This window comes from Notechis scutatus, chromosome 1 (assembly GCF_049901735.1).
Source record: "Notechis scutatus isolate UNSWTSFEM ecotype Mainland chromosome 1, rNotScu1.2, whole genome shotgun sequence".
Classification (NCBI taxonomy): Eukaryota; Metazoa; Chordata; class Lepidosauria; order Squamata; family Elapidae; genus Notechis; species Notechis scutatus.
In genome coordinates, this window is record NC_142009.1 from 236,356,288 (window position 1) to 236,381,312 (window position 25,025).

The 25,025-nt window shown below is 41.8% G+C and overlaps 1 protein-coding gene across 2 annotated transcripts; it reads right to left on the reverse strand.

The window, feature by feature from the left end:
• Positions 1 to 246: 246 nt before the first annotated feature.
• On the reverse strand, positions 247 to 24,281 carry CEND1 (cell cycle exit and neuronal differentiation 1). Of its 2 annotated transcripts, XM_087950799.1 has the most exons (3): positions 24,108 to 24,281; positions 9,583 to 9,791; positions 247 to 4,210 (listed from the first exon to the last, which is right to left on the reverse strand). In XM_087950799.1, the coding sequence occupies exon 3, from the start codon at positions 4,013 to 4,015 to the stop codon at positions 3,593 to 3,595; it is 423 nt and encodes a 140-aa protein (XP_087806925.1). In that variant the 5' UTR covers positions 4,016 to 4,210; positions 9,583 to 9,791; positions 24,108 to 24,281; the 3' UTR covers positions 247 to 3,592. The 2 variants fall into 2 exon arrangements, with proteins under 2 accessions (XP_087806925.1, XP_087806924.1); XM_087950798.1 differs by lacking the exon at positions 9,583 to 9,791.
• Between the last annotated feature and the right edge of the window lie 744 nt (positions 24,282 to 25,025).

Genomic DNA, 25,025 nt, shown 5'->3' on the forward strand with positions numbered 1-25,025 from the left:
AATTTCATTTCATGCCTATAAAACATGCTGGGACTTCCTATTGGGGGAGGCTGTATTGTTGGAGAAACAGGGTATCTATAATAACTAAGGAGAAGTGTCCAATTATTTTTCACATCCCCCGTGTCTTAACATGAGCTCTAGCTGCGTTTATACTCATATATGCCATTTGATATAGGAAGTACCCAGTTGGAGCAGACATTTAATATTAGCTGACCCTTTCTTACTCACAGAAAAGGCTGTACTCACTTATTTTGTAAAAAGAACTTAAAAGTCAATGCAATTTACTCTAGAATGTACTTTCTGAGGATTGCACTGTGTCACAGAATTGCCTTGATCCATTCATTCTCAATCTAAGCAATGGAGGAGGGCTGGTATGTAAACTTGGAGGGGTAGGGAAAGAGTAAAAATACCAAGTATAAAACCAGTTAGTTGATGAGTTGTATAATAATCCAGCTGATCTGCAACAATAAACAGAAACAATACAATTTTGCCTGTAGCAGTATGGCAAATATTGAAATTTGGAGGGGGGGGAGATCCATAAAAAACCAATAGAAGTCAGAATTCACTCAATACATACAAGGATCCCAGCTGAAGATGATTAGCTTTCTGAAGGAAGTGTTTTGTTACTTTATCACTAATTATAATAGAAGTGTATCAACAGCCTTAGAACTAAAGAAATGCTTACATGGGATTGTTGTACGAAATATAGCCAATATTAGAGATGTCCTGTCAAACTTAGCAGCAATTTCCCTGGTGCCAATAAGCAGCAACCAAAAGCCACTAAGTAAGGAGACAGGACATATGAGGGGTTGCACAAATCAGGATGCAATGCAGGCTGATTTGTTCCACCTTTAAAAGAAACAAACATAAATGTTGACACACATTCAAAAGCTTACATGACATTGCTTACCAAATCGAGTCATAGTTAGCCTTTCTACTGCAAGTTGCACATTTCTATAAAGCACAAGTTCACTAAGCTTGGTCTACATAAATGAACACTTTTTCCAGATGCCCACTATTCAAAGCAAACATGAGGGAGCATTTGCTGTGATTATTATTCCAGTGGAATAGACTGGAGATGTATTTGTGGAGTATACATGAATACATGCAGCAAAATTAGCCCTATTCTGCATCACTATCATTTTCCTAGGGGTCAATTTGGGGCAGGGGCAAAGATGACATACCACCACTAGGTTTACCTTAAATCTCAAGAGAGAAATAAGCTTGCATATGTTATTATCACACAGATCCACAGTTACATCATCAGGATTCTTCCTTTCTGCTTCAGACTGTTATCAATTGCTCCAGAATAGTTTGGAACATGTATAAGAAGCAAGCAGAGAAAGTTCTCTTGTACGCACAACAGTCCATCAATCAGAGGGGTTCCTTACACGCACAAGACGGATTATTATACATTCATCAATTAGCTAAATGTATTTCTGTTTATTGAAAGGAAATCTTGGTTTTGGCTACTGTACAATGGAATGCAAGTGGCACAAACACAGACACTTCGCGTGAATGCAGGTGTGCAGATAAATGGTTGCATTCTGCTTTTCTACAAAGAATACAGATTTTGTAGCTTTACAAAAATTATAATGTATATACACATATTCTCAAATAAGGCAGGGTTAGGAAAGCTTGTACACATATACACAAGAATACAGGTTTTCAGATGGGGAGCAGGTTCTGAAAAATTATTCAGAACAGTGGGATATCACAATATTAAACAATGACTGCCAGTGAATGATTCCCTTATAGACCTAACCTATAAGATCACAGCCATAAATGCAAGAGAGAGATGATTTAATTGTAGCTTAGATCAGCATTTCTCAATTTTGGCAACTCTTTGAGATGTATGGACTTCATCTCCCATAATTCCCACCCACCTCCAACCATGTTGCCGCACATCTTAAAATTGCCAAGATTGAGAAATACTGGCCTAGACACTACGTTCATTTTACTATACTTCTGGATTGACTTTAAAGTGAGTGGGGCTCAAATACAAAGAAATCTAGTATATGGGTTAGTTTCTATACATGATGAGATGAAAACATGATGCACACACACACACATCAATCTTTTACTAAATCTGATCGAATTGGTATGGGTGTGTTGTATAATTAATACAGACACACACACACACACAATGTTTCACACTAGCATGGTCCAAGCAGGAAAAAAAATATCCTAAATAAGGGATAGTCATTCAATCACCTTACATTATAACCAATGCTCCAATGTCCAATTGTTTTCTGTGCTGTGGAAATATCTTTAGTATATGTATCAAAGACAAATAACTGTTTCCCGCCCACATCCCAAAAAATCTGGTTTTAATCATTTCAAGAAGACCACTAACACAACAAGGCTATTTCAAAACAGGAAATTTCCTCTCATCTTCAGCATCCCAGTTCAAATCTATGGGGAAAAAATAGCTCTTGTGGGTCCGTTTTTGTTATTGGTTTGCATAATTTCCAATGAAATACATGATACCTAAATCATTCTTCTGGTATATCTTGAATTAAAGCTATACAATATTGAAATGAAGATCCTCCATTGGGTTCAAATTCTTGCACTTGGGCAGTTATTCCATATGCAAATTTTCTTAAATCCATATTCCAGATGAAATAAAATATACACACTTATTCCTTTGGGGTTCGTTGTTTTTCTTGACTCCCCTTCATAGCACAAACAGGTATGTAACTTTATATGGAGAAGCTTCAGCATTTGTTCAAAATCCATACACACAGATGAGCTCATCAACTTTTCTCCAAAAGTTTAAATCACATAGATTTCAATATCTGATTTAAAAAAAAAAACTTTCAAAAATGTATCTAAATTCTACAAAGGGTACTTGGCCAATTTACAGCCAGAGTTGCATTTGACATGCATTTAAATGGTAGACAAAGACTACTTTACTATGTTCCAAAGCTATTCCAATCAGTGGCTAAACTATATTTAGTACCATGCTTTGTAGACATTGTGTGATAAGACAGTGAGCCAAGATGTTGCCTTCTGGGCTTTAGTTAGTAATCTCAGTCGGCTAAGTTTGCTTCTTGAACTCTGATAGCTTCTCATACTCCAAAGAGAACTTTGTAATTTAGGTGAGAGTTATGCTTTGATGCTTTGACAACGAACTGAAGTAGATGAATACTGGATGGGACCACATGGTCATCAGATTAGTGAAGATGCTGCCATTTTATGCATCTTTGAAAGTATTTCAGTGAGCTGGATACAGGATACTAGACGGTCCTCTTGAAGAGAAAGTGTTTATTTCATCTGCTCTTCCATGGCCCAACTAAAAGCAAAGGATTCTGAAAATGATGCTGGAACCAAGTTTAAAGCTGACAGAAAGCAGGATGGGGAGGAGTTATGGAAAGAAAACACAAAATAGCATCTACTGACCAGGAAAACAAATCTGGTGTTTTTTTTTCAGGACCCTGGCATACTAACCTTAAGCAACACCTACCTATCTCTCTCTCTTGCTATATACTGCATATTTATAAGTATGTATAGAAGTGATTGCATGCACTGATGTCAAAAGGAACAGTACACAACCCGGGGGAAATTCTGTTCCCTGCACTCCTTAGGTTTCCTATTTTTTCCGAGCTAGGATGGCTACTCCTATGATCACAGCTATGGCAGCTACTGCTGCCCCCCCAAAGATGAGCAGGGGCTTGATGTTCTCAAACATGCTGCACCCTGGCAACTCTTCCGCACTGTTCTCTTTATGCTCAGAGTTGGCAGGATGGGCAGTGGCCTCAGGCCCCTCGGCTGCTGGCACTGCGGTAGGCTTCAGGTTGCTATGGTCATTCAGCATGGCTGCCTCGCTGGGTGCCGCGGCCCCCTTTTTTGCAGGGGTGGTGGCAGCAGGAGTTGGCTGCTCCTTGGGTGCTTCCTTCTTATCAGCACTTGCCGCCGGCCCAGAATGAGGTTTCTCAGGCTTTGCTGAGCTAGCAGTCTTGGTATCAGTCTTGTTTGCACTTCGGGTGCTTTCTTTAGATTCCATTCTGCTCATGAGAGTGGCAACAGGTGGATATCACCTAAACTCAGCTCAAACCAGAAGGATGTGAAGCCGGCTGTTGAGGCGGCTCTCTTCCTTTGGCCCAAAGAGAGGTCCTGTCTCTCACTTCTGGACCTTGGGATAGCTGCGGCTCTGTGTCTCAAAAGGTGTGTTGCTCAAACGGTATCTTGCCTGAACATAGTACAACTCCTGCAAGATCAAGCAGAAACACCCAGGTCAGAATATACAGTAATACCCATATAAAGCAGCATTCTTCACACTTTGCATTTGGACATGATTTTTCATTTTTTTATTTCTCTTTGTACTATGGCATTTTTATGCTATGCACCTGTATGGTGATACAAATACTGCTGTTATAGCAAACTGAGTTATGCTCCAACATTTCCCCCCCATTAATAGTATTATGTCTTTTCACAATATTCACTTTTCTTTTTCAAGCCCTGGACCATAACTAGAGCTTTCCATTTCAGTCTCCTGCATAATTTCTGAGCCCAAAATTTATGTTGCTAAGAGAGACTTTTGTTACGTACGTTTTGTCCCATTTCACGATCTTTCTTGCCACATTTGTTAAGTGAATCACTGCAGTTGTTAAATTAGTAACAAGGCTGTTAAGTGAATCTGGTTTCCCCAGTGACTTTGCTTGTCAGAAAGTCGCCAAAGGGGATCACGTGACCCCATCATAAATGTGAGTCACTCGACAAGCATCCAAATGTAAATCACGTGATCATGGGGATGCTGCAATGGTCATAAGTGTGAAAAATGGTCATAAGTCACTTTTTTCAGCGTTCTATCTTTAAATGCTAACTGAACTGCTATGTCGAGGACTAACTATATAGCAATTTGTATCAATGCCAATTCTCCAGGACCTGTTCCATACTTTCTATCTTCAGGCATTCATGGAAGAGCAGACATTCCATATACAACAGAATGGACTAAATTAAAAAAAAGTCTGGACTTAAATTCTCCTGCATAATTTCTGAGGGCATTTCAATGATCAATCCACAAGGTTTCCAAAATCTTTATACTGCTAGTCTCAGATCAGGAATGTGAACCTAATAAAATGTGGACAATCACTTCCCAGGGGCAGTTATTGGGAAATTGTAAGAGATAGGCAGCACACAATCTTTAAATGTGAAACTCCCCATGGTAGCTGGCTCTATTAATGAGTTGTACAGAAGCTCTTCTCTGGGCTTTGAAACTCTGACGGCTCAGGAGGACCTAATAATGCAATTTTTTTACAATATTCCTGATTCGTAAGCATATCTGTTCATATGCCAGCCTTCCTTAACTTAGAGGTCTTTTCAAGTACATTAAGATTTTAGTTTCCAAAATTCTCAGCAATCGTCATGTTGATAGGGAACTCAAAAAGTAGAATTCATGTATCTGGGAGAGAAACTAGACCGGGGGAATATACCATCCAATTTTTATTATTATTATTTACAAAGACATAGCTCTAAGTCTGTACAGTAATCTGTAATGTTGGGAAAGGTGAAAAGAAGGAGAAGAGGATGGCCAAAAGCAAGGTGGACAGACTCAGTTGCAACGATGGTAGGTGTACCTTTGGAAGATCTGAATGATTACATTGGGGGAAGATTATTCTGTAGAAAATCTATTTGTGTAGTCACTGAGAGCTGACACATAGGTAGCATATCACTCCAGCTTTCTATTTGTATAATATGCCATATGAGCATAGAGATGTTCAGCAGATGAACTAGCTGATATGTGTACATGCCTACGTACCTCCCAACTCCTCCATAAGCTCCTTTCCTTTTGATCTGTTGAGTGAGAAAGCAATAAGCAGTAAAACCCGGGTATGGTCATTTTCAACGCATATTCCAGCATGCTCTTTTAATCTGCTTCCCATCATTGGTGGGATTCAAATATTGTTGCCACCGGTTCGGTGGGTGTGGCTTGGTGGGAGCGCTTTGCATGCGTGCACACACTTTGCGTGCACGCACACACCAAACACGTACTTTGAGCAGGCACGTAGGTGTTTGTGCAGGCGCAGAGGCGTTCTAACTCGCCTCCTGCAAGCCTGCACGATCCCGCGGCTGCTGCTGCATGGCACTACTCTATGCCGTGCAAAGCAGCTGCGCTTCAAATTCAGCAGATAAAGATGAGTATGGGAGCCCGGGCGGGTGGGTAGGCCCAACAGCAGAGCCAGCAGAGAGAACCGGTTCGGTCTCTGCTGCTCGTCGCTCCTACTAGCTCTCCAGAACCGGGCAGAACCGGTCGAATACCACCATTGCTCCCCATCACGATTTGTTTAACAAGCTAAAGTCTATCTTGCAGAACAGCAAAAAAAAAAATATATTTTTTTTAAAAATTGCTTTGCTTTTATAACTGGGTAAACTGGGTTGTGAAAAGCAAGGATTGGGTTTTTTATTGTTTTGACTGGTTTGATTATTTCTATGACTTAAAATTCAGGTATTTTAAAGAGAATAGTAGTGGAAATATAACATAGAGAGCTTTGATGATTGTTTAGAAAATGCAGTATAAGGCCAAACGATTATGGATAGAATTGCAAAGCTTAAGTAGCGTGCTTCAAAGTATATTTACAGTCCATTTTTCCATTTTAGCGATCTCTTTGTATCTCTAAATTGCTTATAATGGGTTCAGAATGTGTTTGGTTTATAAACCAAACAAAAAAAGCTACGACTTAATACCAAATCTTGTAATTGAAAGAATAAGATTCACCCAGGCAGAACTAGAGAAGCTTTAAGTTTGGTCCATCAATGTACTGTTCATCTTTGGATGAACAGTAGAAATAATTCCTTACATGTTCAGGTAAATGTTTGTGAATACCATTCATATACATCAGACTTTAAGCATCAGATCAGTTCATGGATTCAACTGCACATGATGAAAAAATAGTGATTCATATCAATAAGTAAATAAAATCACCAAAATCTATGAGCATGTCTCTGGGACGTCAATCATCACAGAGCAAACTGCCAGAATTATTGGCTCACCAATGACTATCCAAAACTAACCTAATGCTTGATATACTGTTTCTATAGAGCTATAACACAACACCATCTAAATTGTACAAAGGTTGATTTTCCAAAGAGCCTAATTTTGCCTGGGCAAAAGATGAAACTAAACAATTCTATTTTGTATCAGGTGACTTCTCTCTGCATTTTCTTAATTATGGAAGTAGAGCTGGTACCTGGAATAGATTTTTAAGAATGTTACAGAACTTCTCTTCCCCCCACCTCCCAACAATTCCTCTTTCGGTCAATCTTTTCCCATGTTTCAGATTGACTGGCAAGCAATTCACACATTTTCTCCATTGCTTCAGCATCATGTACTGACGAGAGAACTCATAAAACATGGCTTGCCATACCCACTTTCCTTTTATTTAGTATTCTGCAATAATATTCACTTTTGCTATTGAATTCGATTAAACTTCCTGCAAAAAGGAAAAAGCAGAACTTACAAAACAGATAATTTTTAAAAAGGAAAAATAAATAAACCCAGTGGGATGCTATCTTCAGGGTGAAGACTACTTTTAAAGATGTGTACAGCCAAAGAAGCAGCTAGCTAAGAGACACAGGAGACATGTAGGAGAAGAAGAAAAAAGGGGATAAAATAGAGCAATCCTGTTCAGCACAGAAAAGAATAATTCTTCCCTGCTTTTCATTAAATCATGTCAATTGACCCTGTTCAATTCCAGCTTCTTTTTTTGATGGGGATGTTATTCAGCATTCAATGGGCTAGAAGCTCTCCCAGTGATTCTTCATCTTATCCCTATTCTTATAAATTCCTCCTTCCCCAAAGAATAGAAATGAAGCATACTTTTTGACCACAATGTTGAAACACAGTTACTCTGCAACAAATGGATGACTCATTCTATTTTTCTTATAGACTTGTTATTGTAAATAAACATTTCTTTTACAAATACTGTCCTCTGTGTCCAATACTTGTTTTCTCTCTAAAATATACCAGATTAACAACAGGGATATACACTGTTCCAGACAACTAGTTTCTGTATTCCTGATCAGCCTGTATTTTGGTATTTAATTCAAGTTGCTTCAGTCTTTGACCAGAGTGCTCTATCAGGCACGACTCCTTAATATAGCAGAAGTCAAACAGGATAGGAACTTTGGACTCCATTAATTGAGGATTAACTTGATTCAATTGAAATCAAACAATATTATTGTTTCCATATCAGATAAAAGCACTGGAAAACTTATCCCTTTGATTACAAAATAGCAATCACTTAATCATCCTGCTCCTGCATCTTGGTATTCATAGATAAAGTAAAATTGGTAGGTTTTTTTTTTTTGTGGATACTGTTTTTTTTTTGTAGATACTGCTAGGTTTATCACATTCAGTCATAATTTCTACCCAGGATTTGCTGAACAAGCCTCAAAGGGCAGATTATTATTACATGTTGTACCTTATGATTCTTGACAAATGTATCTTTTATTTTATGTACACTGAGAGCATTTGCAAATTCCTTGTGTGCCCAGTCACATTTGGCCAATAAAGAATTAATTAATTCTTTCTTTCTTTCTTTCTTTCTTTCTTTCTTTCTTTCTTTCTCTTCTTTCTTTCTTCTCTTTCTTTTTTTTTCTTTTCTTCTTCCTTCCTTCCTTCCTCTTCCTTCCTCCTTCCTTCCTTCTTCCTTCCTCTTCCTTCTTCTTCCCTCTCTATCTCTCTATCTATCTCTATCTATCTATCTATCTATCTATCTATCTATCTATTATCGTGCAAAACCATGGCTTACAAGGTATAGAATTGGACAGTTGAGGAGAAAGTTGAACCCACTCACTGATTATGTTAGCTGTCCCCAATTTGTTCTTCTTCAGGGTTCTAACATTTCATATCCAGGACAAAGAATCAAAAATGCTGTGGGAATTTTAGTATTGAATCAGGGGGATTAAATTTGCCAGTCTTGTATGTTGTACAATTACTTATATAAGCACTTCACCTAATAGACCAACTATATCCTGTGTTTTTATTCTAAAATTCAAAAACCAGAAGTTAATAACTTTATTGGGATATTTTTTTTGAGTCATAGAAGACTATGAAGGCTTTCAGGTGTTCTAGAACTCTTCATCAATCAAAATGGCAATGAAATGGGATACATTCTACTTGATGAGGAAAATAATTTTATATACGTATTAATTATTAGGCTTACTACATCATAACTGTAAAACTGACCCGCTTAGTGGTCATCTGAAGTGTTGCAAGCCTGATAGGGCAGAATTGCTTTTGTCTTTGTGTTTTCAAAATTCTCTCCCCCTGGAGGTTAGGTATGACCCGAAGTTAACAATAGAATAAAATTCTTTATTGGCTAAGTGTGTTGGACACACAAGGAATTTGTCTTGGTGCAAATACTCTCAGTATACATAAAAGAAAAGATACATTCGTCAAGAACTCATAAGGTACAACACTTAATGATAGTCATAGGGTACAATAAGCAATCAAATCATACTAGGAAGCAGTCAATATAAATCGTAAGGATACAAGGGAAAAGTTACAGTCATACAGTCACAAGTGGGAGGGGAGGGGTGATAAGGAGTGATAAGATTAACAGTAATAGTAGCGCAGACTTTGTAATAGTTGAACAATGTTGAGTGAATTATTTGTTTAGCAGAGTGATGGCTTTCCGGGAGAAAAGTTAACAACCTGCAGCACTAATTAGATATTCCGTCTTCAGGATGATGCTGAGCTGAAGGTTTCATGGTTGAAACATTTGGCTCTGGGGAACTTCTTACTTCTCTCTTGTGCTCTTCCTTTTTTCCCTTTTTTGACATCTTACCTAATGAAAAATGTTGGAGAATTCAAAATCTTCCACATGCTTGGAATCAATCAAATTCTTGCCATCCCTGCTCATGGCTATAATTGTTCATTATGTGTGCCTATTTTATTGTTTTCCTTTTTCCTGCCTGGATCTCTTTTCCTCTCCTTTTATTTGTCATAAATTAATTTGTATTGTACTGTTAAATACAGTGACGTTTACAAAAACATTGCTAAAAATCTTTTTCAATAAATACAGTCAAGTACCTGTATTAGAAATGGTAGTACAGTAATTCTGACTAAAATTAAATAATTCACTGTATTTTAATTTTATTTAAGGTTCATTAAGTAAAACAGCTGACAGTGAAATCAGAATAAAAGTCGTTGGCTGTTAGGATGTATATCACCAGAAATAATCCAGTAGAAATATATAGCTGAAGAGCCAAAATGTCAAAGGCATTATAACGTACAAAAGTTCTACAGTTTTTGCAACAAGGGAAGAAGAGATGCTCCTGATGCAAATGACATCATCATGGTTTGTATTGGGTGCCTCTGCATGTAGCCCTGCAGATACAGACACAGTTCACACATAGTGCTAAGCCATCACCTTAATTTTCTTTTTTGAACTAGCTGCAACTGCCTATATTCTTGGAACACACTAACCCAAAACCAAACCATGTTCTCAGCTCAGCTTGTTTGAGCAAGATTCCAATTTCGGCCAGGGTCAAAATGTATAGTTACATCTATGGAGACCACTGTGTAAACCTACCAATGGAAAAGTCAGTTTGCATCTTTTTGATCAATTGGTCAACTGACTGATTACATGACATCAAATCAGTGTGAGAGGATCAGTGACAACTCTCTTGGCCCTTTCTTGCATATGGCTTATTACATGTTTTAAAGGTAATTTAATACAAAACTAAGAAGATGACATGCTTCAAATAAACAGAAGGGCCAGCTTTCAGCATCTCCTTTATTTCCCAGAATTTCTCTGGAGCCCAAATGGGTCCCATCAACTTTGTTAGAATAATAATAATGTTGGCAAGAGGACAAGAGATGATGACAAGTCATGTGCAGGTAAAATGATGCTGAAGTCCCCATGAAAACCCATGTTGTGAACAGGCCACTCTCCTCCCACCACTTTTTTGCTGGAGCATCCATGATGCAGCTATAAAGTTCCACAAGTATCTAATGGTTCCCAAATGCTTTTGGCTTACACGAAGTGTAGTCTTAGTTTTCAATTCAAGTTCAGGAAGTTCCTCGAACAATTCAAGTACCTTTCCAGACAAAGCCTGAAATGTGAAAAGCACCTCCACCCTCTTGTTTTCCGGTGATGCCATTGATTCAAATGTATGCAGTGGCTATTTTTACACAGTCCAGCTGATCCAGTTTTCTCTGATTAACTTGCCCAGGGAAGAGCCATTTTCTAAATCCCCCTCAGCATTCATAGGGGCTGTCAATTCCATTTATTCTGATCTAGCAGTTTTAAAATACAGAGGGTCAATTGGGATTAATGCAATTGCTGATGGGTTTATATAGCATTTACCCATATCCTCCCCATTTTTTCTATTTTTCACAGCTGTTCCTTTCATTATGAGGGATTTATGTATGCAAATAGAGAAGGAATTCCTAGAGACACTTTGCAAGCTATTGAGGACAATTTGCAACTAAAATTAATACCTCTGTGGTAGATGTTCATTCAATATATTTATTTCCCATCTCCAACCCCCCATTATCCAATTAAGTGTGTGATGTGAACAGGGCCTGACAGCATTGTCGTTAAAGAACACACATAATCTATATGTACATTTGTACTTATATTGGAAGCACTTCGTGTACATAAGTTATATAATGAATGAAGCCTCTTTCAGGATCACATATATATTTGTGTAGCATCTGCAGAAATGTTTTTCCAAACACATTTTTTCAGCTAAGCACTGATCATTAAGTTTCTCGAACCACTAGTCTTTCCCTCTCTCAAAAGATCTCCCTTCCTTTGGAATTCTGACATAGTCCAGAGTCAAATTTTAGCAATTGCTTCTGCAAGCTGCAGCCTCCTCAGAAGACAGAAACCTTGCCCTCTCAATTTGACCAAACATGCTCAAAACCACCCGGTACTGGCCCTATGGAAGTTCCTTGAATTACTCAGTCTGACAGTGCGGGAAAAAAGTTCCTTTCCTTAATTATGCCAAATATTGGCTCTGCAGGACAAATTTAAATCAGAAAAATCAACTGCTTCCCGTTTGTCTTTCCCAGAAGTGATTACCCACCAAGTATATTCCTTTATCTTGCCCAAAGACTAACTCCTCACAGATGGAAAACTATAATGTTGGGAGAAGCATCCAATCTTGATATCCTATTTTTCAGTGATCTGAAGTTGGTTCCCATGGTGCATCAAATGCAAACAGGAAAAATCATTCCTATCAGTAACCAAGAACAATAAATATTGAGTTCATTCATTGATAAAATAATGCTCTGTTCCATCAAAGGACTGAGCATTGTTGGTGAAATGCAGAAAGAAAATTACCAAACAGCAGCACAGTTTGGATTCAGACATTATGTCAAGCCAAAATTAAATAATGTAAATTGCAAGATAGTACAGCAGAAATATGAACATCTATTTTTATCTGTAAATTGTTACTACAGTATCATATTAAATATATCCTGGTGGTTAAACCTTAAATTATAAACCATTGTTGAAACATGTGTGGCAATTGTCCACACACGTGGGCTACGTTTATTACTAAACCTATGAGAGCCATGTAAGCAATTTAAAATGTTCTTGTAATAAAACATTCACAGCAAGCTGAACTACCCCTGAGTGGCAACAGGGGGCATCAGTCAAGGACCTATGGCCCAGTAAACTAAATTACTTATATTCCTGACTGTACCTCACAGATATTATAGCTACCACAATGACCCAATAAGACAGGATAAGTTTACCTAAAACATTGCAATGTCATGCTGTAATTTATACTGTGTTTGCCTTTTTCTTTGTCTTGCCTTAGAAATGTAATAGGCTAAAGGTATATAAGCTGTGGCTGTTTTTACCAAGGGTTGCCCAACAAACTGCCTATGCTTTCCTGGAAGCCCAGTGTACACTGTATTGTCTGCATACCTGTGTTGAATCTTCAAAGTGATTTGGTTGCTTTAAGTGAGCCATGGTTTACTTTGAAGGATGAACTCAGCCACGAATCCATTGACTTTGAGAAATGGGACATAAATTTATGCCATGGAAACTAACTGGAAGAAACCCCTTTGGGTCATATTACACCCCACAATACAAAAGCTCAACTGAAATGGTAGTACAGAGCAAGAAAGTGTAGCCAAGAGGGAAGATCACTGGCACATTTGACAGGCAGACCCAAGGTCAAGGAAAGTTTCAGATGAAAATATTGCATAAATAAGTGCACTGATTCACAGCTTGCTCCAGCAGCTTGCTCTGTCTTTATCACTTTAAAATGGGCGTTGGTAGAGGTTACCCTGAACGCCCTTTCTATCTATGCTGCGAGAGAGCCCAGGATGGGTTGACTCCTTCCTATGATGTCATAGCTGAGTCTGTACTAAGATATAAAAGCCAGCCCCCGGGAGAGACCCCAGCTTTGGCGAAGATACTTGACAGACTGAAAGGTGTCTCTGAAAGCACAAATGAATACAGAAATATGACTTACCATCTCCGGACGAATCAAGGGAGGGGCTGGGCTCTCTCACAGCATAGATAGAAAAGGTGTTCAGGGTAACCTCTACCAACGCCCATTCTCCTCCATGCTGCATCGAGAACCCAGGATGGGACATACCAAAGCTTGCAAGTCCAAGGGTGGGTCCTTGTCCGGCTCATCACACCAACTGTTGAACCACTTGTTGAAGCACCCGTCTGCCGAAGGCTGCAGTTGCCGAGGCAAAGACATCCAGACTGTAGTATCTGATGAAAGGAGACTGAGATGTCCACATGGCCGCACGACAGATCTCCTCCAAGGGTGCTTGGGTCACCCAGGCAGCCGAAGTGGCCGCGTTTCTGGTAGAGTGCGCCGTCAGACCTCGAGGAACCGGAAGGGCCGCAGCTTTGTAGGCCTGCTCAATGCAAGATCTGACCCACCTGCTAATAGTAGAAGAGGCCTTGTGCCCCAAGTGAGAAGGGAAAAGGAAACAAAATGGTTTCAGACTTCCTGAAGGAGGAAGTGCACTTAATGTATATTGTAAGAGCCCTACCTACGTCTAGTGAGTGCCACTGCTGCTCTAAGTCATGGTGCGGGAGGGGGCAGAAGCCAGGCAACATTATGTACTGGGACCTGTGAAACAGGTGTTAACCCTTGGAATAAATGAGGGGTCCAGATGGAAAACAACCCTATCATCATGAAAGGAACAAAGGTCTTGTCTGATGGAAAGAGCAGCGAGCTCAGAAACCCGCCTGGCTGAAGTGATGGAAATGAGGAACACTACCTTTAGAGTCAGGAAACGGAGAGACGCTGTTCTAAGGGGTTCAAAGGGGGCTTTGTAAGGGCATTAAGGACCACATGAAGGTCCCAGGAAGGATACCTGTGAACCACCGGTGGGTGCAGGTTGGAAGCCCCTTTCAAAAACCTCCTAACTGAAGGGTGATGGGATAAGGAAGGAAGCGAACCCCATGAAAGAACCGAGGAGAGGGCTGCAACCTGCCTGCGTAAGGTGTTGGGGGCCAAATCTTTCTCCAGACCATGCTGAAGGAATCTAAGAACCACTGCCAACTGGGCTGAAGCAGGAGAGAGACCCTGCCTAAGGCACCATCGGGAAGGGCCTTCCAGGTGGCATCATAGATGCACCTTGTAGAAGGTTTGTGAGACTCCAGGATAGTGATGATGACCCTTTCTGGAAGATCAGCCTCCTCTAGCTGCTGCCGCTCAAGTGCCACACGGTCAGCTTGAGCCACTGGGGCTCTGGGTGGAGCAGAATCCCCTGATGAAGGGAGATTAGATGGGCTGGGATCCTCCAAGGAGAAGCCACCGATAGGTTGACCAGGTCCGCAAACCAGGGCCTCCTTGTCCAATAGGGTGCCAGGAGGAGGAACTCTGCTCGTTCCTCCAACATCTTCCGAATTACTGCCGGAATGATGGGAAGCGGGGGAAAGGCATAGAGGAGATTTTTGGGCCATCTGCACCAAAGGGCATTGGTCCCCTCCGCTTCCTGGCAAGGAAACCTGGTGAAGAATCTGGTGACCTGGGCAATTTGAGAAGTGGAGAAGATCCACCTCCGGCGTTCCGAAACTGAGGGAATGGTCCCTGAATAGAGAAGGAGGAATAGACCATTCTGGTCGACTAGGCTCCTGCTGAGCCAGTCGGCCTGGGAGTTGTTGATCCCGGAGAAGTGGTCCGCCGAGATCGACAACAGGTGTTGCTCTGGCCATAACCCCAAGCGTAGAGCCTCTCCCATGAGGGCTCTGGACCTTGTCCCCCCATCGGTTGACATGAGCCATGGTGGCCATGTTGTCCATAAGGACTAGAACATGAGAGCCGGTCACTGAGTGCCTGAAATGCTTGAGAGCTAGAAAATGGCTCTGAGCTCTAGCCAATTTATGGGAAGGGCCTGCTCTGACCTGGATCAAGGTCCTGAGCTATCTGGCCCTGCACATGGGAACCCCAACCCAGGAGGCTGGCATCAGTAGTTATCACTAGCCTGTCTGGGACCCTGAAAAGGAGTCCCTTCCAGATTAATGGGGAACACCACCAATTGAGAGATCTCCGGATTTGTGGCAGGAGCGGGACCTTGATGGATGAATGGCTGGTTCCTGCTCATTGGTAGGGAAGCAGGAACCATTAGAGTGGACAGGAGTGGAAAAATCCGTGGCTATGGAGATATGACAGGGTAATTTGCAGATCCCGATGGGCTGCATGGATGAAGGAGGACAGAATCAAAATGTTGTCCAAGTAGCATTGGATCCTCACTGGAACAGAAAGCAGAGATGCCATCAATGCTGCCAGAACTTTCATGAAGACCCTTGAAGATGATGAGAGGCCGAAGCGAAGTGTTCAATACTGGTAATGGGTATCCTGATAACAAAAACGGAAAAACTGGCGATGATGAGGCCCAATGGGGATGTGGAGGAAGCCTCCATGAGATCAGTGGAAGAGAGGAGATCGCCCTCCTGAACGCTCTCTAAAATAGAATGCAGAGTCTGCATTTTAAATAGCCTGTATTTTGCAAATTGGTTGAGAAATTTTAGATCCAGGATGGTTCGCTACCCCCACTGAGGCTTTGGGAATGATGAAAGGTGAGAATAAAGCCCACGTCCCCATTGAGTGGGGGGAACAGGTTTGAATAGCTCAGATTTCAAGAAGGAGTTGAATGGCCTGATTCATGAGGTCTTGCCTTGAAATGTCCCAAGAGACAGGACAGATAAAAAAATTTTTTTGGGGGGGTGGGGTGCATTAGGAAGTCCAATTATAATCCTGACCTAATAGTGCTGAGCACGCAGGCATCCGCCGTTGACTCCTTCCATTTGGAGGCAAGGAAGGCTAGGCGACCTCCAATGGGTGGGGAGAATGAGGGATTACTTAGAGCGATGGCAGGAACGACCCCCACCCTCCCAAAAGGGCTGTTTACCAGTATAAGGAGCTGGGCGATAGTTGGGTCTCTTCCCAGAAGAAGAGAGAATTTTATGTTTATTTCTGGTTTCGATGAGATAACGTTCCAGAGCATCGCCAAAAAGCTTATCACCCGCAAATGGAACTGAAACCAGCTTCCATTTACGGCATGACTCCGCCTGCCAATTTCTGAGCCATAACAGTCTTCTTGCTGCTACAGAAGATGCCATGGCCCTAGATGCAAATTTGGCGGAATTGAGAGTGGCATCTGCAGTGAATTCCGCCGCTGTGATAATCTTATTAAGGCCTTGGTGAGACCGAAGGTCAGATGTAGGCAATCTAATCTGGAGTTGGTGCAGCCACCATATGGATGCCCACGTGAGAGTGCCAGAAAATGGGAACGAGGCCAGAACCGGAATGTCAACAGAAGGCACTGCCAGGGCATTGTCCAGGGCTGCGCTGACGTTGTAGAAATGCTTATCCAGAGAAGATGGGCGAGGACCTGCCGAAGGGGAAGCGCACTATTCCTTGACCATATCCAGGAACAAAATGGGAGAAGGCAAAACCTCTGTGTGCACTACAGGCTTGGAGAAGAGTGAAGTCTCCTTGGCTAGAGGGAATTCCTTGTGGCTCAGGAGCCACTTCCTCCAGTGACAGCTTGGCAGTGACCAAGGCCATGCTGAGTAATGGCCTGAAGAGAATAGGTGTGAAGACCAATGCAGAGGATGTATGCTCTGGGCGAGAGTCCTCTTCCTCTGAAAGATTTTGATCAAAGATCTCGCCCTCTTCATGTTCTGAACGAGAGGAGTAACTGTGTTCAGATGGTGAAGCCCTTCCCTCCTCATCAACCTCCTCCCATTCTGATAGAGAAGAATGGACCCTGAGGTCCTGGGGCCTGTGTAAATCAGGGTGATGAGGCAAGGAACTTATAGATTGAGAAGGGAGAAGGGCCTGAACCCTTTCCAGAGGTCAAAGGATTTGCTTGAAGCCTTCAGCCAATCCCTGCCTAATGGCCAATGAAACAACATCTTGGATATTCCCTGGTCTATGCTCAAAGGTAGGGGCAGAAGGCCGAAGGCCCGCTGCTTTGGGAGTGAAGGTGGCTTCAGGCCTAGATTGAGAAAAGGTTCAAGGCCTGGAGGGAGTGGGAGGAGTATAGGGCACAGAAGCCTGTTGGAAATAAGGCCCAGATCTGCTGAGATCCTGAGGATCAGATTGCATTGTAGAAGCCTAGGAGACCAGGATGGAGGATGGAAAGGCTCATAGATAACTTCTCCTCCCCTGGGAGGGCTTGGCTGGTGCCCACAGGTATCACCTGAAACATGCTGTAGTTGCACTCCCTTCTGTTGAATAGTTCTGTTGAACTGCCTCTCTAGGGCTGCATGTCTGCGCTTTTCTGCCCTCAACTCAGCCTGAGTTGCCTTCTTAGGGGCTAGAGCCTTAGCTCTCATTTTAGCAGCCACCTCCCTCTGGACTGATTGGGTGCGTTGCCTACATCTTTTTCTCTTATTGGGTTTAAGAGACTGTTCCACTGGGGGGGGACTCTGCCTGACCCTTATCTTGCTCCATTTGAAGAATAAAGGCTTTTACGCTGGAATGAAACTGTTTGTAAATTTTTTGTATTAAGCCCCTTAGGGTATAAATTGGCCCCAGGGCTTACAAAATGGCCGCTCCCCTCGTGGTGGAAGGCTTCAATCCAAGATGGCCGCTGACTATGGGAAACAGGCTCTGAGATCAAAGAATTTCTCCTTAGGCTATAAAGAGCCCCGAGTGAAGTCAGCAAAAGAAAAGGCAACCTCTGGCCACACGATCAGCTGGCTGACGCTGGTATCGGTTTGCCGATCGCTTTTTACGACCGCTCAAACCGCAGGCATGAGGGAGGTCTACAGACGCTGCCCAACTTGTCTGAACAGCACTCTGGCAACGCTTCTCCCGACACTGCAGGAGAGAGAGAGCCCTGCTCTCCTGGAAGAGCAGCTGCCCAGATCCCTGGGAGCTGCTTGAAGAGAGGAAAAAGGGTACTGAAGATCGCTGGTGAGTGCTATCTAACAGAACGCTTTCAGAGACACAGCTACTGACTGAAAGGAGCTGAGTCAAAAGCTGGGGTCTCTCCCGGGGGCTGGCTTTTATACCTTAGTACAGACTCAGCTAAATGATGTCATAGGAAGGAGTCAACCCATCCTGGGCTCTCGATGCAGCATGGAGAATATTTTCCTTCATTCTCTGGAACTCTTGCCCAGAGGAAAAGTAGCAAGTTTATTTTGCAGACATAGTTCCTTTCTAAATCTCTAAATTTCTACTGTGTCACACTGGAAATGCATCCTCTGAATTCCAAGAAATCAACAAACATGTAAATAAAATTATATGTAAATCAAACTTGGTTGTGCTCAAATACATGACGTATAGATTTTAATCTTAAAACACTACTGCCTTACTTTCAATTCAGAAATAAAACTTGAAAGAGACACACAGAGGTCCTATGGCAAATCACCCAGCCATTTTGCCCCAGGACATCCCAAGGACATGTCCACATATCTCTACTTGCATCCTGCCCCCAGATTCTCTCCCAGCTGGGGCAGCCAGAGAAGAGCTGGATGTGCTAGGTTCTATGAGTTGTGTTTTCTCTCATACCCCATTTCAAGCAATGAAGTTATGATGTGTATTGTAGAGATGGGATGAAACAATGTGCTTTGTCCATGCAATGTTCTGGCTCCAGTCCCTTTCTGTGGGATCATTTCTTTCAGTCTGAACCCAGACTTCTTTGCTCATCCCACAGTCCTTTTTGGAGACTGGAACTTCAGCTTCCAAGCCATTTATTTTTACATAGGTTGGGCAACTGGTTGACCTAGAAAGTGCAAAAGCTTAAAACCGACCAAGCTAAGCCTGATTAGTGCGTGAAATAGTGAAAGGTCTATTCTAGGTCTATTCTGGGCAGGGAATTCCTTTCCAGTGAGCCTAGAAAACAGTGAAAACTCCTGGCTTTCTCTTCTCATGTTATAGCAATAGCGTGTAGACTTATATACAGCTTCACAGTACTTTACAGCCCTCTCTAAGCAATTTACAGAATCAGCATATTGACCTCCTCCCCAACAATCTGGGTCCTCATTTTACCAACCTCGGAAGGGTGGAAGGCTGAATCAACCTTGAGCCTGGTGAGATGCGAACTGCCAAATTGCAGGCAGCCAGCAGTAGTAGCCTGCAGTACGGTGTTCTAAGCACTGTGCCACCACAGCTCATGCTCTCATGCTTATGCTCTTAAGATGGTTTAAAGCTCCCACAGTTTGATCCATTTCTCCAATACTAGCCTTCCACTGTCATTTCCCTACTGGTTGATGATCACTGTTCCATTTCATAGTGCTGTGATGACAGACCTATGGCATGTGTGCCACAGGTGGTCCGCAACATCCTCTCCATGGGCACACAAGCTGTTGCCCCGGTTCAGCTTTCCCATGCATGCGCATGCGCCTCCCTCCGGCCAGCTGGTCATCAGATATCTGCCACCCATGCACAGGGGTGGGGCATGTGTGGAGGCGCATGCGTGTGCACGGGAGACGGGTGTGGGAAGACTGCACGCAGGGGGCAGGGCACATGCGGGGGCACCATGCGTGCATGCGCAGGGGTGGGCTGTGTGCAGGGGGTGCACATTGTATTTTGGGGGTTCTGGTGCACGCTTTGAGCACTCAATCTGGAAAAGGTTAGCCATCACTGCCATAGTGGATGTACTAAAAAAAACCAAAAAAACCGTATTTTTGTTACTGCCACCTGGTGGTCATTATATCAGATAACTGATTAGTTAATCCATAGTTTCAAGAATGACTGAAACAAACCAAAGGTTAAGTTGGTCTTTACTGCACAGAAGTAAAATTTAAAAATATACCATGTGGCCGCAGCATTGTACAGGCCAACTGAATGTGCCTTTTCATGTGGCATTTCAACCCAGGGAACCACCACCACTCATGGCTTTGAATTTTGCATTGTAAACCTGTGTGGACAGATGTACAGCACACACGTGTCCCAGGCTACAGTAAGGGTTGGTTTGGGGATAGCAAGAAATAGTGTGGCATGATTTCCTGCTGGTTTCTGGGTGTGAGTGGAACAACTGTGCAGCTGTTTATGAATGTGGCCTTAGTGGGATGAGGTGGTTCTTGATACTAAGTGAATGAAACTAATAAAAATCTAGCCTGGGTCTGTTTACATAGCAGCCTTCCCTAATCTGATGCATAGGCTCAGATATGTGGGACTTCATTCACATCAATTTCAGTAAGCATGGCCAGTCCATAATAAAGTACACCAGGTTGAAAAAGGCTGGTCTGAATTCTGGATGAATTCACTCATTGTATTAAGCTGTAATATTGCTGGTTTGATTTTGGCCTAATGTGCCACTGAATTCAGCCATTATAACTTACAAATGATAAGTTTACAACATAAGAAACTTGTGTAAATTCAGCCTATTATAATTTTGTGGCTATCCTTAGTTTCTTAGTTAACAAACAGTTGAGAAATACATTTGGTCAGATGGAAGTTGAATGCCATTGGTGATTGGTTCCTATTTCTGTATGCTTCCCTGAACTGCATGTATTCCTTCTAGCCAATTCACAATGAAGAACTCATTTATATATAGAAATCTTGCCACAAGGCTCAGTCTTTGGCTCATAGATTAATATCCTTGGCAGGTTGAGCCAGTGCATTTAAAATTACAATTTCTGGGAAAAGATATGCACACTCAATAAGACTCAATAAGACTGTTGATGCTTTAGGATGCCAATACTCTTATATTCTCTCTTATCCACAAGGGCAAGAGCAAGAAAAATAAGTATACTATATAGAGCATAGAGGAATACAAGAGTCAAATGGGTTCTGATCACTCCTGATTTTTATTGCTTGCAACAAAGTAATTTTCATTACCCATTTAAGTGGATTTATCTCATGCTACTCTTTAGGGTTAATGTTTAACTATCTCCCAAACATTGTACAGAGAGAGGCAGTTTAAATGCAGAAAGCTACTACTATATTAACATTCCAGGTGTGACAAGGTTGATTGTAGAATTTAGAGTTTAGAATTCTATCAGCCACTATACTGATATTTTAGGGGGGGGGCATTTCTTTGTTAAATACAGAAATTCAGAGCACCATAAAGAAAGAACAAAGCTTTCAGTGTTATGACACTGAGCAGTAACTCTACAGAGAATGATAGCTTTTTTCCCCTCATCAATATTTCTAGTAACTACTAGCTCCTTCTGTTTCCATCTGACTACATTCCAAACAATGCAGTGGGCCAGATGTCACCAGCCATTCCTCTATTCGCTCTGTCGGGTGAAAGCAAAGATTGGGCAGGATCTCACAAGATGTCTTTCATAGGCACCAGTCCAAAGCTACTGTGTCGCACTGGAAATTCAAGAAGCCACTGCAGAGAAAGATCCTGACTCAGCTTGAAGCAACAACCTTTAACAAATAATAGCACACAATCAGTGGGAGGGCCTGGATTCAACAGCCTTCTCCTGCCCCATTCCCCTGTGCAAACTGAAAGGGCATGTAGTGGAAATTGTGCATCTCTAAGCTACATAGCAGCAGAGGCTTTCTGAGATGGATGATTTATTCTTAAATGATCAAGAAACAAGAGGGGGGAAAAAAGGAGAGCAAAATTGTCTTCCTGTTGCAGTGAGCCCTCAGTCAACAATCTGGCTAAAAAGAACTGAATACTGGAGCAATTTAAGCTTGCCAGGGATGGCAGTGGCAGAATGCCAGGAAGGTGGGTGGTAGCTAAGGGAAGATGCCGCCAAAGAATGCCCAGCTTCTATATGAGTCGTGACATTTCTATGCCGCACCTATAGCAAGGAGATTTGAAAGCATCCTCCAAATGTGAGAACAGGTTCCAACTAACTAATCATGAAGGCCTCTAGAGAAACCAGCTGATTTCAATCCATGTATTTCTTAATCACTCCCAAGCACCGCCCACGAGAGCTGGAAAAAAAGGTGAATAGCCCCAATTTTTGGTATCCTCTGCAAAATAAATCATAATATTGAATGCAAACTACAGTCATAGAAAAGAATAATCTAGTACCTTATTTGCATAATTATTAAATAAGGCTGCCCAATGGAAAATATAAAAACTATCCTGTGAAAATTAGATATTCCCCCCCTCAAATTAAACATCCAGTGCATTATACTGGAATTCTATTTCAATCTTGTTATGCTCTATTATAATTTTAGAAATTTTAGTCTAAGCACATATTGTTGTTATGCTCTGAACCGACAGATAAAAACTTTCCAAATGCATAGAATTCTCAATATTTACTCATAAACAAAACTACAGCAGTGGCAGTTTGTGAAAAAAATATTTATTTGCTTATTTATTACTGATATTTTTTATGCAGCTCTAATCTGAACAGCTCTGAGGACTGTTCTTTGATCTTCTCAAACAAGATACTGGAAGAAAAGCATCCATTTCTGGAGCCCAAACCCCAAAATTTGATATTGAATTCACTGTTTTATTTGGAATTTCAAGCAGTACAGGAATGATAAAGGTAAAATTTGTTAAAATAATAGCAGATATTAAACAGGTATTAAAGAGTATTTACAACTGCTACCTACAACTAATTAGTAAATTCATTTTTAGAAAGCAGCAAAGAATAGCTATTTCTTAGTTATTAAGCTTTTTTTCCTTTTTTCTAATGAACTCATTATTTTTCTAATGAAAAATAATGTAATTTTTTTTAAAAAAAAGTTTTCATAGTGCCATTTTTCTAGCAGAAAGTATGTTTGTGTATGTATCTGTATACAGATGGGGAAAGAACAGAGTTCTTCCAAATGAAGACATTACTTTTGATAGGATAATTAGATTTTCTGTACAAACCAGCATTCAGCCTTTATCACATCAAGTAACAGGAAATTTTAAAAAAAATCCCAGTCACAACAAAATTGCAACAAAATGCACAATTAATCAGATTGCTACATACTGAGACAAACCTTCATTGCAAAAGGTGCCTTTTCCCCCTTTGAAGTTGTCTGCCAAGATCCTAAATTTCTGCCTGTTCCTCTCCTGGTTTAATTTAAACTAAGCTTAGGTATGTTTTTGGACTATGACAGTACTCTTTAGTTGGCCTTCTATTTCTTGGAACCAGATACAACATTTTTCCCAGGAAAACCAATTATAGGATGAAATATTTCTGAGCACCCAAGGAAACCATTATGCAGAATAGTCCTATCTGCAAATGACTAATGCAAAAGCACATGATGCTCTTCAGCCATTGAAGCCTAATGTTAGCTTGTTCGTGCCTGCTCACACCCATAATCTGACCTTCACGACAGACAGTAGGGCATCCAGTATCCAGAGACACAATCTTCATTTTAATGCGCTCAGGTGCCAGGATCGGGTTAATGGCCCCTCGATGACTACTGCTGTATATTCAAATACTTTTGTCACAGCAGCGGCGGTCCAATGACCTCTCTTAAGAGAAGGGATAGCACAGATAGGCCGCAAACTTCCAGACCATCGCTAGAGGGCAGCAAAGAGGTTTTGGTTTGTTTGTTTTTTTAAAAAAATCTTAATTATTTGCTATCATCTAACTGCCCTCCTGAGTTCTGCAACCCTGATGTCTTCCCCATCTTTGAGCCTCACACACCCTTTCACCAACACTGCCGGAGCCCTGGCTCGCTTCTCCGGCGTGCAAAAAACCATTCCCAGTCCCGATTCTCCTCCCACGGCACCTCAAAATATATATTCCCTACACTTTGGAGCCTTGTCGCGTTTCAGAAAAGCCAAGAAGAAAAGCCATCCATACCTTCACTCCCACCTTGGGCTCCCGGCTGCTGATGTCACACCTCGCAAGCCAGATGCTCCGCAGAAAGGAGGAACGGATGGACGGGAGAGGGCGGTGGAAGCGACTGGGAGTTTCCCACAATGCCTCGCTGCGGTTCCTCTGCCCTAAAACCAAGGAGCCGAAGAGAGGCGGGGAAGGGGTGGAGCGAAGGGAATTGCTAAATGCGGGGCCGGAAAGTAGATGCGGTAAAAAAAAAGTTGGTGTTTTTTTTTGGCCCCCGGGTCGCTTCAGCTGACCTGCCCGCCGAGAAAACAGGGCTAATGACACCAGGGTGGGTGGGAATAGGCCTGCTCGGAGAGCGTCGGATGACGGGCGTTTTTACGTGCAAAGCTTGGGAAAAGGACCGGCTTAACTCGCCAGAATTTGATTTTGGAGGCAGATGGTGGGGTGGGGTTTTCAGAACATGGTGCGCTCCAAATTTTTCGGAGCAAAGTACTCGGGATGCGTTTGTTCTTAATAGAGCCTCTCGGCATTAGTCAACAAGGCTGACTAAGTCAAAAGCAGATTTTTTTTATATTTATATTTATACATACATACATACATACATACATACACACTTTAATAAATTGACCATGGTTTATTTCTTTTGGGGGGGGTGCCTTTGGGTCAATCTTGTCAGTTGACCTTGCCTGCTTCCAAGGGCGAGTCACTGGCCCAAAGTTATCTGGCTGACTTTTTGCCTAAACCGGGATTCTAACCTGGTGCCTTTACCATTACACCAAACAGGCTCTCTAAAGTAGATATTACCCTTTTCTATCAAATGGAACTTCATGGTTACAAATAGAAACTTCACTGGGTCATCCAATCTTATTTGACTTTTATTAGCAAGAAAGCTTTAATATAATTAAGTTACTAAAAATGCATGTGTTCTCTTTTATC